This window comes from Girardinichthys multiradiatus, chromosome 24 (assembly GCF_021462225.1).
Source record: "Girardinichthys multiradiatus isolate DD_20200921_A chromosome 24, DD_fGirMul_XY1, whole genome shotgun sequence".
In the NCBI taxonomy this organism is placed as follows: domain Eukaryota; kingdom Metazoa; phylum Chordata; class Actinopteri; order Cyprinodontiformes; family Goodeidae; genus Girardinichthys; species Girardinichthys multiradiatus.
In genome coordinates this window covers 21,369,007-21,386,130 of record NC_061816.1, presented here as the reverse complement: position 1 = coordinate 21,386,130, position 17,124 = coordinate 21,369,007, and the positions used below count along the sequence as shown (strand labels likewise).

General features: G+C 41.9%; 1 protein-coding gene across 1 annotated transcript in view; it reads left to right on the top strand.

The window, feature by feature from the left end:
* The window catches only part of LOC124861969 (receptor tyrosine-protein kinase erbB-4-like), a 393,671-nt gene that overhangs the window by 274,457 nt on the left and 102,090 nt on the right, over positions 1–17,124 (top strand). Inside the window, exons 4-5 of the mRNA XM_047355966.1 lie at positions 11,437–11,571; positions 13,483–13,548. Coding sequence (XP_047211922.1) covers positions 11,437–11,571; positions 13,483–13,548 — 201 coding nt within the window. The remainder of the gene's footprint in view (positions 1–11,436; positions 11,572–13,482; positions 13,549–17,124) is intronic.

Here is a 17,124-nt window from a genome sequence, read left to right as displayed (position 1 = left end):
TTTTAACAAAATCAACGCCACAGCTCTGCCACCCCATTGACCTTATGATTGTGCTATTGATTTGCTACCTGGCACATCACCCCCTAAAGGCAGAACCTATTCATTGTCTGGTCCAGAGCACAGGGCCATGAAGAGCTATGTTGATGAGGCATTAAAGGCAGGGCACATTCAACCCTCTTCCTCTCCTGCAGGTTTCTTTTTTGTTGGGAAGAACGATGGTTCATTGAGACCATGCTTTGATTATAGAGGCCTTAATGAGATAACAGTTAAAAATAGATATCCCTTACCACTCATGAACACAGCTTTTGATCAGATCCAGGGAGCCAAGATATTTTCTAAGCTGGATCTAAGGAATGCATATCATCTGGTCCAAATCAGAGAAGGAGATGAGTGGAAAACGGCTTTAAACACGCCTACGGGCCATTATGAATACAAGGTCATGCCATTTGGACTTACTAATGCTCCTGCAGTTTTTCAGTCATTGGTCAATGACGTTCTAAGAGACATGCTGGGTCACTTCGCATTTGTTTATCTTGATGACATACTGATTTATTCTCAAGATCTGGAAACCCACAGAAAACATGTCAGAGCTGTTCTCCTGCGTCTTCTCCAAAACCAGTTGTTCGTCAAGGCAGAGAAATGTGAGTTCCACATAAATACCACTTCCTTTTTGGGCTTCATCATTTCCCCAGATCAAGTGCTTGTCAACCCCTCCAAAGTTAAGGCCGTATTGGAATGGCCTGTTCCAACTGATCGCAAGCAGCTTCAAAGATTTCTGGGCTTCGCAAACTTCTATAGGAGGACACCAAGATGGCGCCGACGATGGCAGCCTCGGAGCTTTGCTCTCTCTTTGTTTTTGTATTTTGTGTTTTTATGTTTTTCGAGCCACAATCCTGTGGTCTCATTCAGTAGAGAGGAACTTCTCAACATCAGAGAGTCCTCTCTTGGGATTTTTTCACCATCTTTCATCGATCCGAGGTTCACTGAGCTCCTGGCGAGCGGGGCTGCGTCTCTATACGGGATTCTACGCCGAAAACGTCGAAAGGGAAAGCGTGCTGGCGTGCTGGTAAAGCTCCGCAAAAGAGGACTTCGCACACCACTGCCTTCAATCCACCTGGCAAACATCCGCTCTCTAAACAACAAGATGGACGAGCTGCTTCTCCTCACCAGTAAAAACACAGACCTCCGCGGATCAGCGTTTCTCTGCTTCACCGAGACATGGCTGAGTGAAAACATCCCGGATCGCGCAGTGCTGTTGCCGGACTTCCAGCTGCTCAGAGCGGATCGCAGCGCAGAGCTATCTGGGAAGAAGCGAGGAGGCGGAATCTGCTTTTATATAAACGAAGGTTGGTGCAGAGACGTAAAAGTGCTGGGAAAAACATGTAGCCCGGATCTGGAGTCATTTTCCATAATCTGTAAACCGTTTTATTCACCGAGAGAGTTTTCCTCGTTTATAATAATCGGCTCATATTTTCCACCGCATGGCTGCACTTCTGCCGTGGAAAAACATCTCGCTGAGCTGATTACAGACATGGAGAAAAAATACACGGAGTCTTTCATCATAATACTGGGAGATTTTAACAGATTTTAACCTCTCCAATGAACTCCCCAAATACAGACAGCATATTAAGTGTCCCACCAGAGACAAAAACACACTGGACCATTGTTACACAGCTTTAAAGGACTCATATCATGCTGTTACCAGGGCTGCTCTGGGTTTTTGAGATCATTATCTAATCCACCTCATCCCAACCCACAGACAGAGACTAAGAGCTTCCAAACCCAAGGTTCACACTGTTAAGAAGTGGACTGAGGAATCAAAGTAGATGCTACAGGCCTGCTTTGAATGCACAGACTGGACTGTTTTTGAAACTTCAGCCACCGACTTAAACCAACTAACTGATGTGGTGACATCATACGTCAGTTTCTGTGAGGACATGTGTGTACAGACCAAAACCTTCTGCACCTTTGGCAATAACAAGCCATGGTTTACTCCACACCTCAGGAATCTGCGCAGGAAAAAGGAAGAAGCTCACGGCAGTGGAGATTGGGCGCGGTACAAGCAGGTCAGGAACAGACTAACAAAAGAGATCAAAGCAACCAAGAGAAACTATAGTGAGACGCTTAAGAACAGCCTTTCTACTGGTGACACTTCAGCTGTATGGACTGGTCTGAGAAACCTGACTGCCTACAAGAGCCCCTCCACCCATCCTGAACAGAGTCGTCTCCTGGCCAACCGTCTGAATGGCTTCTACTGCAGGCATGACAAGAAGCCATTCACACCTCAAATCATCTCCTCTACATCCCATTCAGGAACAAATTCCTCCCATAAAGCAACCAACCCCCTACCTTCAGATCCTCTGCCTGCACTAAAGATCTCCGAGGAAGATGTAAACAGGCTCTTTCAGCGCATGAAAACAAAGAAAGCTAGAGGACCTGATAACGTCTCCCCAACATGCCTGAAAGCCTGTGCAAATCAACTCGCTCCGATCTTCACAAGGATCTTCAACAAGTCACTGGAGAAATGTGAGGTCCCCTCCTGCCTCAAACGATCCACCATCATCCCGGTGCCCAAGAAACCCACCATCGTAGGATTACATGACTACAGGCCTGTAGCCCTGACGTCTGTGATTATGAAATATTTTGAGCGGCTGGTGTTGAAGCACCTGAAATACATCACAGGCCCCCTGCTGGACCCCCTGCAGTTTGCTCACTGAGCAAACAGGTCGGCAGATGATGCTGTTAACTTAGGTCTACACTTCATCCTGCAACACCTCGACCACCCAGGGACGTACGCCAGGATCCTGTTTGTAGACTTCAGCTCGGCCTTCAACACCATCATACCAGACATCCTCCACCAGAAGCTCACCCAGCTCAACGTCCCAGCCTCCACCTGTCAGTGGATCAACAGCTTCCTGACAGACCGACAGCAGCAGGTGAGACTGGGGAGCATCTTCTCCCGATCCAGATCAATAACTACTGGTGCCCCCCAGGGGTGTGTTCTATCCCCACTCCTCTTCTCCCTGTACACAAATGACTGCACCTCATCGGACTTGTCCGTGAAACTCCTTAAGTTTGCAGATGACACCACTATCATCGGACAGATCCAGGACGGTGATGAGTCTGCATACAGACAGCAGGTGGATCGCCTGGAACACTGGTGCGGTCAGAACTACCTTGAACTGAACCCACTCAAGACTGTGGAAATGGTGGTGGACTTTCGGAGAACACCACCCCCATACACCCCCCTCACCATCCTCAACAACACTGTATCGGTCGTGGACCACTTCAGGTTCTTAGGAACCACCATCTCTGAGGACATGAGATGGTCTTCACACATAGACACTGTTCGAAAGAAGGCCCAGCAGAGACTGTTCTTCCTGAGGCAACTCAAGAAGTTCAACCTTCCACAGGAGCTGCTGGTGATCTTCTACACTGCCATCATTCAATCTGTCCTGTCTTCATCCATCTCAGTGTGGTTTGGCTCATCCACGAAACAGGACAGGTCCAGACTGCAACGAATAATCAGGACTGCAGAGAGAATCATCAGGGCTGACCTTCCCTCCATCCAGGACTAATACAGGTCTAGGGTCAGTAAAAGAGCTGCTAAAATCTCTGCAGACCCCACACACCCTGCACATAAACTGTTTAGAGTTTTACCTTCAGGCCGTCGCTATAGAGCACTGTTCACTAAAACCAGCCGCCACAGAGACAGTTTTTTGGGGTCGGAGCTGTATTAAGCCAAAGAAGTGAGGATGATCGTGTTCACTCATGTGCCTTCTTTTCAAGGACTCTGTCACAGGCTGAGCGGAATTACGACGTGGGAGACAGAGAGTTATTGGCTGTCAAGTTGGCATTGACAGAGTGGAGACATTGGCTGGAGGGGACTAAGGAGCCGTTTATGGTGTGGACTGACCATAAGAACTTGGAGTACCTGAAATCAGCAAAACGGCTAAACCCCAGACAGGCTAGGTGGGCTCTGTTTTTTGGTCGTTTTAATTTATCCCTGTCTTACAGGCCAGGGAGTAAAAATGGCAAACCTGATGCTCTATCCCGGATTCAAGAGCCTGAAGAATCTCAGTCTGCGGGTGAAGAGGAGTTTATCCTTCCTGAAACTGTCAGGTTGTCTGTGTCTCAAGTGGAGGTGGAAAGGGAGGTCCAGGAAGCCATTAGGGATCTGCCTATCCCACCATCATGTCCACCTGACCGCTGTTTTGTCCCTGAACGCCTTGTGCCTAAGGTATTGGAGTCTTGTCATTGCTCTCGTTTAGCCTGTCATCCAGGAATCAGCAGAACCATTCAGACAGTTCAAACTCAGTTTTGGTGGCCATCGCTGGTCAAGGATGTCAAAGACTTTGTTGCTGAATGCACTCAATGTTGTCGAACTAAGCCTTCTTGTCACCTCCCTGCGGGGTTGTTGCACCCTTTGCCAATTCTCCCTCGCCCATGGTCACATATTGCAATGGATTTTGTGACAAGTCTACCGGTTTCTAATGGTCACTCTGTACTACTAACCCTAATTGACAGATTTTCAAAGATGGTTCATCTGGTGCCGTTGGAGAAGCTTCTATCTGCTAAGGAGATGGATGAGATATTGACCCGAGAAGTTTTCAGGCTCCATGGAATCCCAAATGACATTGTTTCCGATTGAGGACCCCAATTTGTGTCACGTTTCTGGAAAGAGTTTTGTTCTTTGTTGGGAATTTCTGTTAGTCTTTCCTTAGGGTTTCATCCTCAGTCTGATAGCCAAACCGAGAGAGCCAACCAAGAAGCTGAAACCAAACTTCGTATCTTATGTGAGTCTGACCCGACCAAGTGGTCACAAAATTTGCCCTGGGTTGAATAAGCCATGAACTCTATACAATCAAGTGCCACTGGTTTGTCCCCTTTTCATGTTGTGTTTGGTTTCCAGCCACCCATGTTTTCAGTTCAGGAGAGAGAAGCTAATGTTCCGTCCGCCCAAGCGGCTGCCCTAAGGTGCCAAAGAATATGGAGAAAGTCCAGGAGATCGATGATCAGAATGTCACTGGTTCAGTCAAGAACGGCCAACCAGAGACAGATCCCTGCCCCTAAGTACCGGCTGGGGCAGAAAGTTTGGCTCTCTGCCAATGACCTCCCATTAAGGGTAGAATCCCGGAAATTGGCACCCCGATTTGTTGGACATTTCCCAATCTCTAAAATCATCAACCCTGTCGCTGTACGACTGAGATTACCCAACTCCATGAGGATTCACCCAACGTTCCACATTTCTCAGGTCAAGCCCTTCGTGGAGCCCCGACTTGGGGCTCCATGAAGGGCTTGACCTGAGAAATGCCATTGTCAATGCCTTTGTGTGAGTAGATATCCAGCGTTCCTTCCTGTCTGATAATTGTTCTTGACCTTGCCTTGCTTTTTGGATTTATGCCTCTGCCTGCTCCCTGTCGGACTATTTGGATTCTGGTTGTCGACTTTGTTTCCTGCATCTGGTTTATGCCTCTGCTTGCCCCTTGCCTGACGCCTCTTGTTCCGATCGTTGACACCGTTTCTGTCCTTGGATTATTGAGCCAGCCTAGCCCTCGGATTATTCAGCCTGGAGTCACTTCTTACCTGAGCTGTGGAGATCACCGCCTGCCGCCCACTGAGGTTTTCCCTTCTGGGTTTCAAGTTCCACGCAAGACAAAAGCAGGTTAGTGGCTTTTCTGATCCCTGCAAAATCTGGAGAGACTACAAGTCACTAATCCCTCTTTCTGCCTCAGTGATTCCTGGAAGCTGTGAGGAGTGTTATCTGTGTGACATTTTCCTGTGGCTGAATAAACCTTTTAAACTTTTAGTACTGTGTCTGGCTGAATCTTGGGTCCGCCTTTTTCTGATTCATAGCAGTTGGGTTATTAATTTTATCAATTTTTAACATCTTTTGGTTTGTATATTTCAAAGAATCCACCCAATCCCAGTCCACAGCGTGTTCCACTGAATGCCTTGGCTCATATCTGTGATTCAACCTGACACTTCAACCTCGACTTGCCAAGAATGTTATTCCACCATTACGCATAGAGGTTTTTTTTTTTCCAGTGTCAAGAGAATTGTAGCAAAATATTAGACCAGGAGCAAAACAGGACCTGAACATATGGCAACGAAGCCCTCAGCGGCCTTGTACGGACATAAAACAGCATCACAGGGAGCAAAACACCTAGTGCCACTGAGTGAGTGCTCTGGTGGAACATAAAGAATATTAAAAGGGAAGATAAAATGCTTTAGTTTGTGTCCAAGTTGAGGGTTGCTAAGTTGGTAAAATCAACGTCATTTCCATTAATGAATTGTGCCATTTTAATCCAAATTTGTAGTGATTTATTTGAAATGTTTACTCTTAAAAGAGTAAAAATGTATAGCCAAGCTCTGATTGAAACGCAGAACATCCAGGCAAATTAAAGGGAATTGGCCAAACATTTTGGAAGATTGACAAAAAAGTGGTTTCTTGAGGTATAAAGCCTCAACTTTGTTCATGATGTGTTCTCCAAATGTTCTTCTTTAAACCCATAAAATAATGTTGGAACTAACACTAACCCCTAATCACTAAAATGTTGCTGATTGAAGATTATTAACATTAATTAGTTAAATTAAGACCCAGGAGCAAAACAACCTGCCTCAAGTTAAATTAATCCAGGTGTCAGCTAAACTTCCTTGTTTTTAATTTTGTAACATTTGCACTTTTTCACAAATACTATGCTCCCCACAATTACACTCAAATCAGAAAGTATATGAATAACGAATAGTTTTGAATAAAGTTAAAAAAAGACATGGAAAAAAATGTTATTTTGTCATATAAAACAACTAAAAACATGAGTTTAAAAGGTTTCAGGGTTAAATTGTGTCATATTAATGTTTTGGTGTGATTTAAAAACTCTAGTAACTTCCAGTTTTCTCTTGTTTATTTTAGTTGGGAGGTAAGTTATTAACATTTGGTTTATTTATTTCTGAAAAGGTTAGTTCTTTTCAAGATATCAGATAGTTTCCTTTTGTTTGTTGTTTTGGCCTAAAGTTCACCTTGAAGGTATTCTGTCCTCCCTCTTTTCAGTGTTAAAACATTCACATCATTGTAAATGAAATCTGTAATACTGCACTAACTGTGTTGTGGCTGTTTGAGGTCTGACGAGGATGGATCATTTTCTTGTTATGGTCTGTCCACCCCTAGACAGGTCATTGCGCTCGGATGAAAAAACCTTGAACATTAAACACATTAAAAAGGGGTGAAACTGTACATTTATTAAAGACGTTGCTGACAGTTAGAGAACATGCTTGTCAAAAATCTGCATCATTTCCACAAGGGAATTCTGCCATTCTATTTAAATGTTTCATATTTTTTTTAATGTTTAATGTCAAAGGTCGAGCACGACTCTCATCAAGAAGAGTACACTCACATGGTTTCTGTATAGTGCTACAAAACAAAACATCAAAAAATAGTATCTAAAGCACTCCACACCAAATCAACGCCGGGACAGCTGGTAATGATGGAATAAAGGAGCAATAAAAATTATTTGCTTGTTTTTCATAAGTGGTGTTTGGTTCTCCAGGTATATGGCTGCAAAGGAGAACACAGTGTATGGAAAGCCGAAGGTGTCACAATTTGTATTTTGTTATATTTGGTGTTGTCTAATTAATATAGTGTAATAAGTCACCAGGCACGTATTTAGACACAGCTGGGTTTCAAACATCATCATACATTGTATTTGTTTCCAGTTTTGTGCTGCCTTTTATTTTTAAATTAAATAAAACACAAAATAAATACTACTTAGAATTAGTGACTAAAAAATGTGGCATTATTTTCTTTCTGCTGCTGTGATAAAATGTTATGGAACCCTGACTGTAAAATCAAGGAACATTTATGTTTGCCATTTCATCTAAAAGAAAGAACAGAAATATTTGAATGATTTAAAATTAGAAATAAAAATGTTGCCAGAACTATATAACAAATCACAAAATGAAAGGGATTGTTTTGTCAGGCCTTCCATATGTCATGAATTATGTTGAAGCAAGTCCAATTGTCATTTGAGAGCAGGTTTGGCAAGGTGTTGCCTCCCGTGCTGTTAAAAATTTGTAAATTTTTTTTCAAGGGGAGCACTGCCTCTCCAAGCCCTTAGCCTGCTCCAACGATGCAGAAAAATAGTTTTTATGATGACCTGTGAATCAAAAAGGAAGTGAAAGGGAGGAGGATTGGCTAGAGGAGGGTGGTTTCAAGAGTACAGCAAGAGGGACAGTCATCTGTAGCTTCCCTGATCGAAACATCGAAGGTTGGAGTTGGGGGTACTTCAATGGAGCAGGCAGCCACTGCCCAGTAATGAATGGCCACCTGGTCGAGGCTTTTCATCCACCATGCTGGAAGAGTTAGTGCCCCTGCTTGGATGGACAGTATAGTTGGCAATTTGTCAGCTGGAGTGGGGCTGCTGGCATTTAAAAGAACATTTTGGGGCAGTGTTGAGTGGCTAACAGAGGGACAGCTCTCCATAAAATATCAAAATCGATTATATCTGCCATTACCCAAAGGTCCCTGGTGTAAAAGGTAGTTCAGTTTGTCATTTTGACTTTTTCTGCTATTTAGCTTTCTCATTGTCTGGGGATCCCAAAGGCCCTCTACCACTTTTGTTAAGTCAATAATGTCCCAATAACCACTGTTGTTCTTATGGACCTGTGGCAGAGCGATTTTTCACACATGCCATGAAACATCTCCATATCTAATGTTTTACTTTGAGACCATATCTTACTTGGGAATTTAGTGAATTTGTCTGTCATGTAATAACAATTTTGTATTTAATTTTTTTCTTGGCATAAACAAGGTTCCTATGCAGTCTGGTGAAGCAGAACAGTGTGTTTTAACTGTTTTTCAGGTGTGGATAGGTATAGAAAAGGTAACTGGAATGTGGAAAAATATTAGATTAATAAAATATTAGTTTTTCCAAACTCAGTTGTCTGTCCAGATTTTCTTTTTCAGGTTCCATTTTTAAAGCATAAAGTGAACCTGTACAGGAATTTGAGTCTGCAAAGGAACAGAACTAGGATAAAGAAAATGTGTCAGGTCCCTGCATACACTTCCTGCACTCCAAAACACAGTAAATTACATTCTATGCTATAAAATTCCCAAGCACATCTGCTGAGTCTGTATTTCCAGCAAAACTAAAACATTATTCAGAAACTTCAAGGCTCCATGGTGTTTTCTGTCACATAAAGACCGGCAGTTACCGTGCGGATTGGCTGTGTTTGTCAAAGTCATTAGTTCACTTCTTTCTGAGCGACCATAGAGCAGCTTATCCATTATGGCTCATCCAACAATGTTTAAAAAAGAAAGTAGGCCCCAAGAAATGCCTGTGCCTGCAGCTTTGGAACACCACAATGAGTTGTGTAAATTGCTACCTTTGGCTTGCTATAATACCAAGGTGACTTCAGGGCAACCATGCTATAATCTGTTGGAGGAAAATAGGCTTTTGGATGCATCTCTCAAAATTCTGCATTAGGTACCTTCTTTCAGATCTACTTCTAAGAGGATTCTTTGCATTATTTGACCAAAGCACAACTTATGAATCATCCAGCCCATTTATGGTTGTAAACACCCCCCTGTGATAAATGGTCCATTGTGACGGGAACATGATTACATGAAGCTTCGGCTGTAGGCCATTCAGCAGGCAGACGAAGCGCCATGTCACCTCTAAAGAGGGCTGTGAATAAATGCCCCTGTCTCCACCAAGGCCCACTTCCTTAATCAGGGTGTCGGATGGTAATGATTAGCTTCCTGCGTGCGGCTTCCCGAGCTGCTGAAGCGTTCGTATAATTCATATGCTGTTAATAATCTGCCTGGAGAGACAATGCCCATCTTTTATTTCTAAGCTTATCCATCCCTAATCTGAGCTGCATTCCTAGTTATTTTAAATTAAATTTCATTTATTATGACAAGTACTTTCCTGGAATAAGGCTATGCTTCATATTCGAGGATACAGGGAATGCAAGGTGATTGCATCTAAATCCCTCTTCGTGAGGCTTAACAATGCTTTCAGTTGCAGATGCAAAGAAAAAGGAAGCACCGATGGAGGCTTTGCTGCGTTAGGTCATGGCTCTGGAGGGAGGTGGATTTCAGCGGTGTCATTATAGTCATTGTCTGAGTCCAAAACCTGGATTAGTTACAGAGAGGGATTAGGATTTATTATCTTACCCTGGCATCAGTTAAGGTCACTGGTCCTTGAAAAAAACATATTTTTCTATTTAAGCCTACTCTGTATGAGGATGCTGCCTTTGATGGTAGTGTTGCTAACCTTTGATTGAGCAATATGGACAAGAAGCCTAATTTCTTAAGCAGTTGATGGTCTGAACTGCAGTTTCTCAGAACCATTTCAAATTTTGTCACTATACAGCCACAAACCTTAATGTACTTTACTGGGATTTTATCATTACAAACATAAAGTAGTAAATAATAATGTGAAGAAAAAAGGTACCAATACAAAGCTAAAAAGTGTGCAATTATTTGTATTCTGCTTTCTTTAATATCTCAAAAATATTCTGATGCAATAGTGACACAGAGACCAACCTAAGGAAGAAGGTGCTCTGATTGGTTTAGACCAAAATTTAATTTCCTGTCTTAAATGGATCACTTTGAACACATTACCCCTAATGGTGAATAGTGGCAGTGGCAGCATCATGCTGTGGGGGTGCTTTCATTAACTGGGGATTAGGAAGCTGGTCAGAATTGTTGGAAAGATGGATTTAGCTACATTACAGAACAGTCCTAGAAGAACACCATTTAGAATTTGCAAAACTTGAGATTTTTTTGGAGGTTCACCTTATAGCAGACCAGCACTAAACATACAGACAGTGCAATGGTGGAATGGCTAGGATGAAAGCATATCAGTGTGTGGGCCAGTCAAAGTAAATATCTAAAAGGTTCAAGCTGTATGAAGAACCAGCCTTTGTTTGTAGGAACTTGAACAGTATGAGTTCTTTTGGATTATCCAAGTTCACTTTAGGCTAGGGGAAAGCTACTGAATACAGTAGGTATATAGATATACCATTGTTGTCTCCAGTTTACCATTTCAGCCGATTGTTGGCCATTCAGACTTAGGAAATCTGCAGCTAAATAAATCTACTTGAAATTACATGATACAATCTGCTTAAAAGCTTTGTTGTTAAGTTTGCATGCAAAATCCATTCACCTGCCTTTAGTTGAGTAGTCTCTTTATTCAAACCATCAGTGCCCGTGGATGTGGCATTGAATTACTGTGCAGATTTGCCAATAGCATTTACCTTCATGCTCAGACGCACTTCAAGGGAACGCTGTTTGCAACGCTGGACGTTGAGACAAAAGGACCATGAGAGTTACCCTTGAAGTATTGATTTCCTGACATATTGTACGTATACCATAAATCCACAGCTCTCAGCTCATTTTCTTTGTCTTTTTTTGCCTTTTCTCTCCCCGTGCAGAGATACTGAGTGGGGGTGTATATGTTGACCAGAACAAGTTCCTGTGCCACGCTGACACCATCCACTGGCGCGATATAATCAAGAACCCCCAGGCGGAACTGCTGGTGGTTCCGTCCAACAACAGCAACAACGGATGTGAGCAAAGTCCAAAAGCTTTGAAGTCAATTAGAATTTTTTTTTTCAGGATATTTCCCCTGATATTCACAGAGACACGCATGGACATTCATGGCCTATTGCTTCTATTTGATTCTGTTTGCCTGGTGGGGATTTGGACGCGACATCACTTAGTGTTAGATCAACATGTGAACCTTTCCATTGTAGTTGTACCAGTGTGGCTCTGCAGCAAGGCCCATGGAGCTGCTGTCTGCTGTGCTCTTTGTAAATCTCAATAAAGATGACAGCTGGTTTGGAGTGGCCCACATCCCTTTGGTCAGTGGACATTTAGTGTCTGACGACTTGGCGGTTGAAGACAGACTTGCAAAGTTCTCTGTGTGTAGATAAGCCGAAGGGTGAATTGAAAAGATAAATTGGGAGGTTTCACAAGAGTCTCCATTGGCAAACAAGTTCACTCAGAAAAATATGTACTCCTTTGCTGCTTCCATAGTAATTAGGAGTGAAAGTAGCAACCAGGTACTCGGTTGTAGTTAAATAAATTATCCTCACCACTGTGATCACCTCTATAGAAGCTGGAGTTCTGGCAGTTTCCTGTTCTGAAATCGGTGTAAAAACAACGCCAAAGTGGACTTTCGAGAAGCAAATGTTGTTGCCCGTCTATCAGGAAGAGGTTAAAAAACTATAACCAATTTTAATTCCAACATTTAAGACAGCCGCCAATCTTCCTAGGATGGAAAGTCCTAGCAAATTCACCCCAAGGTCAAACCAGACAATGCTCAAAGAAACTGCAAAAACCCAAGAGCTCTATCTCAGATTCTGCAGGTTTCAGTTAGCATATTAAATAGTAAAGTACACGGCTGGACTTTTAGAAAAAGGTTAAATTAGTATGGCTTGTTTGTAAGGGTTGAAGACAAACGCTCTAAAAAGATTTATAGAGAATATAGCAGTGTGAATTAGGTTTGTAAAATTGCATCTGTACAAACCATAAGACCTCTGGCATAATCCCATTTGGACTGAAAAGACAAAAGTAGAGATGTTTTCTAATTGAATTAGCCAGGATCATAAAAACCTGAATTAGTGAATTGCTTGGTAGGCATAAGCCCAATATTCAATCCAGTAGGATACCCTGAGACAAATTCGCAATCTGAGCAATTCCAAATCCCAAGTCAGCTGTGATAATGAAATTAATTAAATTCATAACACTGTCAATGCAAGTTTCCTCTCTTCAGTTTTGTTGCAACATATTTCTACCAAAACATTTTCAGCAGAAATACATTTGTGTAGCAATACCTTCAGCTTGTAACCAGACCTTTTGTGAAGCAGGGTACTGGAAGATAAAAAAAAAAAAAACATTTTGGGAGCGACCTTTAGATTCAAAATGTGTGAAACATTGTTATTTTGTTGATTAGATGGTGCTGATGGAGGAGAATAGGGATAAAAGCACCAAAGCATGGAGGAGGTGGGCCAACAAAAAATGACAAGAGAGTGTGTGGGAGTCGAGGTTGCCAAATCGGAGCCCGTTGCCAAGATGTAGCCAGTATTTAACATTAAGGACCCCATGGTGGGAGTGGCTGAAGGGGCCGGGTGACAAACAGCGGCATTGTTCCACTCACTCTGTAATTAACCCATAGTCAATTAAGTCTTTATGATGGGCCACAGGCAGATGAGGACTGTGAGCGCTCTGTCAGGTCCTACTTTCCATGTGACAGAAAGGGAGTAGAGGGCCCGTTTTCTAAGCTTGTGTTCTTCGCCGACCACAACCAGCCTATTTTCTCGTCAGCTGAGGAGTTTCGACAAATGTGCCACTGTCACTAGCTTTGGCTTTCAGCATGTGAGGGGAGTAGCTTGCCTGGATATGTTGTTGCTTCAGGGTTTTAATGTGAGTTTTTTCTGATGCACAACTCCTATTTGTTATTTTGGTTTGTTTTACAGGTAGACGATGCCATCGCTCCTGTAATGGACGCTGCTGGGGCCCTCAGGAAAGCCAGTGTCAAACATGTGAGTATGGACATAGGTATTATTACTATTGACCAAATATTTTTCTGCTTTAACTTTTAAGTTGCTTTTTTCAATTGCTTCAAATCAGCCAGACAATGCTTGATACACATTTATGATATTTATGATATATACAAATAGTTCTCTAGGCTTTGCGAAAGTCTTTCAAAAGTTTTAAGTTGGACCTTAGCTGCCTTTTTGCACATTCTCTGCCGAGCGCTTGTTCCTCACCATACAGTGGCTCCAACTAAAGGCCTCACTGCCCACCCCAAGATAAAATTATGAATGGACTTTCTGGATGGGCCTCTGGGACCATGACATTTTCTTTGTGTAGTTTGAAAATGAGGAAGAGGGACAAGTGGAGGATGATAATAGAAAAGTTAGGTCTAAACTGTTAATAGCAGACACATGGTGTCTTTTCAGCACAGTGTATTTTCTATTTGAGAATCACCTTGTTCCTGCTAAAATACTATTTTCTATTAAGTATATTATTTGTGATATTTCCTATATATTCAACCAAAAAGTGAATGTATGCTGTTTATGTAAGTAAGAGTCATGAAAATATGAGCTTATACACAGTCTTGATAACATCACCAATTATGTAGTGGCAAACCGGTCTCTGAGTGCATATAGCTAACCTTTGTTTGAAAAAAATGTAAATGACTTGCTAAATTACTCAAAATGCCTTCTTGTATTTTATTGCTAAATTAAATGGTCAACAAACAAAACAGTTCCAACCAACAATGTATATGTGGGCCAAATTTGGAAACAGCTTGGACTGGATCAGTACAAGGCCCAATTAGGTAAATGGACTGGACTGAATCGTACTTTTTGAATCAGGCTAACCACTCAAATCATTTAACATTATAACTGCATTCACCTATTCAAGCTCAAAAATAGACACATATTCATACTCAAATACACGTATCAAGTACGAGAAGGCAACTTCGGGTTAAGGGTGCCCCTGGGCACCTCTTAACAGGAAAGGACTACTCTACACACTGAGCCACAGACCCCCAAGGAGACCCCTATCTGAGGCTACCTACCCTATGTAGGCTCTCAAAAGGGCACTAGGAGGATCATTTGAAATTGTGCAACATATTTAAGAACTATATGGCTCCTTTTTGTCCAGAGATGAACTGCTTCAAATGTGACTCACCGAATTCCATACTGGGGCCCATTTTCCATCATCATTTCATACCTATAAGGCCCCCATATGTAATTACTCTGTAGCAGCTAGTATGTGTATGTGAATCCTATATAGATCATTTTCAGGCTGAATAGAAATTAAGTGGGGCTGGGTTCACAATGAAGTTCAGCTGTAGGACCCATCAGGGTTCCATTGTAGACCCTTTGTTTAACCTCTGTAAGCCTTAGCTGGGTTTCAAACAGATTTTAAGGAAATCAATTCAATCTGCTCAAAACTTAGGGTTAGGGATCCATGTGAATCAAAACTAGAAAGACATTTAGGACAGGGCCCTTTTGCGTTGCTAAATACAACCTATAACAGCAAAACTCAATGTATGCCAAATGAAGGCCTTAGCTGGGTCTGAAATGAGTATTAAGAAAATGAGGTCAAATTCAACAAAACATCTAGTACTCATATGGATCCCACTTTTTATCCAGAGCTTACCTGGCTCAACATGTAAGTGGTATCTGGGGCGGGGCACTGGTGGTGTAGGGATTAAGCATGCAACCCATATATAGAGGCTTCAGTCCTGGCTCCAGCGACATTTACTGCATGTCTTCCCCCTTTCTCTGCCCCCATTTCCTGTCTGCCTACTTTGAGACAAAAATAAAAATACTGTCAAAATAGAGGCCACTAGTGCCGCAAAAAAAAATCTTTTAAAAAAACATGCAAGTGGTATCTGAAATAAATATTTCAGCTTATTTGTTACCCAGACAGACCTTATTTGTACATGTGGGCTGGGACCAGTGGGCCAGGGCTCAGATGAGGTTCTTGTTCTTGTAGTGGAGAAAACCGAGTTGACTAAATAGACTGGCACAACCAGCTCAAGGCAATATATAGGGCTCAGCTGGGTCCTAAGTTGTTCTTAATAAAATCAGTTGTAATTGTGCAACAAATCTAGGGCCCAGATGGGTTCCATTTTGTTCTTAGAGCTAACCTGCTTCAAAACCCACAAGAAGCAATCAGTATGGGGCAGTTATGTCACCATTGGACCATTTCTTATTTGTCTCACTTTTTTAAACCAATGCATACACATATAGGCCCCATATGTAAATTATGGCCTTGGAGAGGAATGTTCAAAAGCAGCCTTAAGTAACAAGTTCTTTAAGATAAGATGGACCTTTCAAATTCAGTGCTGTACATTTAAGATGAACACATTCAAATTCTAAAGGAAGCCAGTGAAAAGAAGAAAAGCAAACCGGCCAACAAAAAAAAAACAAAAAAACACTCAAACTGATTAATAATTTAGAATTTTGTTCTGAGCATGTTTCCATTTAGAATACTATTTTTCTTTAGGCAAAGTATGAGAAATGCACCACTTGCTCTAAATTTGTTTTATCTTCATACAAGAAAGAAAAAGCTTGTTTGAGTTTGCACTTCTGTAAACATGTTTAAAAGTGTTTTCAACGACTTAGAGTGGTTTTAAAAACTACAATCAATGATATACTCAGAAAAGAACAAACAGCTGTTTTAAAGTAATCCGTTGCTGTTATCATTGCATTATTAAAGGCTGATCATTTAATAAACTAGCATGTTTTGGAACAATAAATAGGCAGAACATTAAGGAAAACAGATTCAGAAGTGAAACTAGACAAGTGTTAGCTGTTTGTATAATTATGTAATGTTCCTTTTTAGACAGATCCTGTCATGTTTTTCACAGACTAATAAACCACAGAGGCTTGCTGTTGTTTCATTTCTGCATCATTATGCTCACAGCTCAGCCGAGAGAGAGCCCAGCAGTTTTTAATGCCTTAAACCTGCAGTTCCCACCTGTTTCATGCCTGTAAAATCAGAAAGAGACTGAACTTGTTTGACTGTCATGGGAGGTGTGTGAGGAGAAAATCAGTCTTAACTTTGTCAGACAGAGAGAGACCCAGACGTTTGAAAAAAAATGTTCCTTGGATAGATTACTCTAAAATGGAATGATTTGGACACTAGAACAGAGAACATGTTTGACATTGACCAAATACAGCATTCCAGCTGGGTTGCATAGAGCTGGAGGTTTAATGGTTCGGGATGCTTTGCTGTAGTAGGATCTGATCAGCTCACCATCGTAGATTACACCATGTTTTTACCATGTATCAGAGGGTGCTTAAAGAAAATATGAAATGATTTGTAAGAAAAAAAAGAGAGCTGAAGCTCAGATGGACACTGAAACATGAGCACGACACTAAACATTCATGTAATTCCACCAACAATTGAAATGAAGATGTTGAAATTCTTGGGCCTAGTCAAAGCCAAGGTCTTGATCTCATTGAAATGAAGTGGGGGGACTTAAAACAGACTGTACATGCAGAACATCTCAGAGCTAAAAGTGAGCTAAAGGGGGTAACTCTGGCTATTAGGTTGTAAGATTTCATACCTTTTTCCTCTGCCATAAAACACATTTT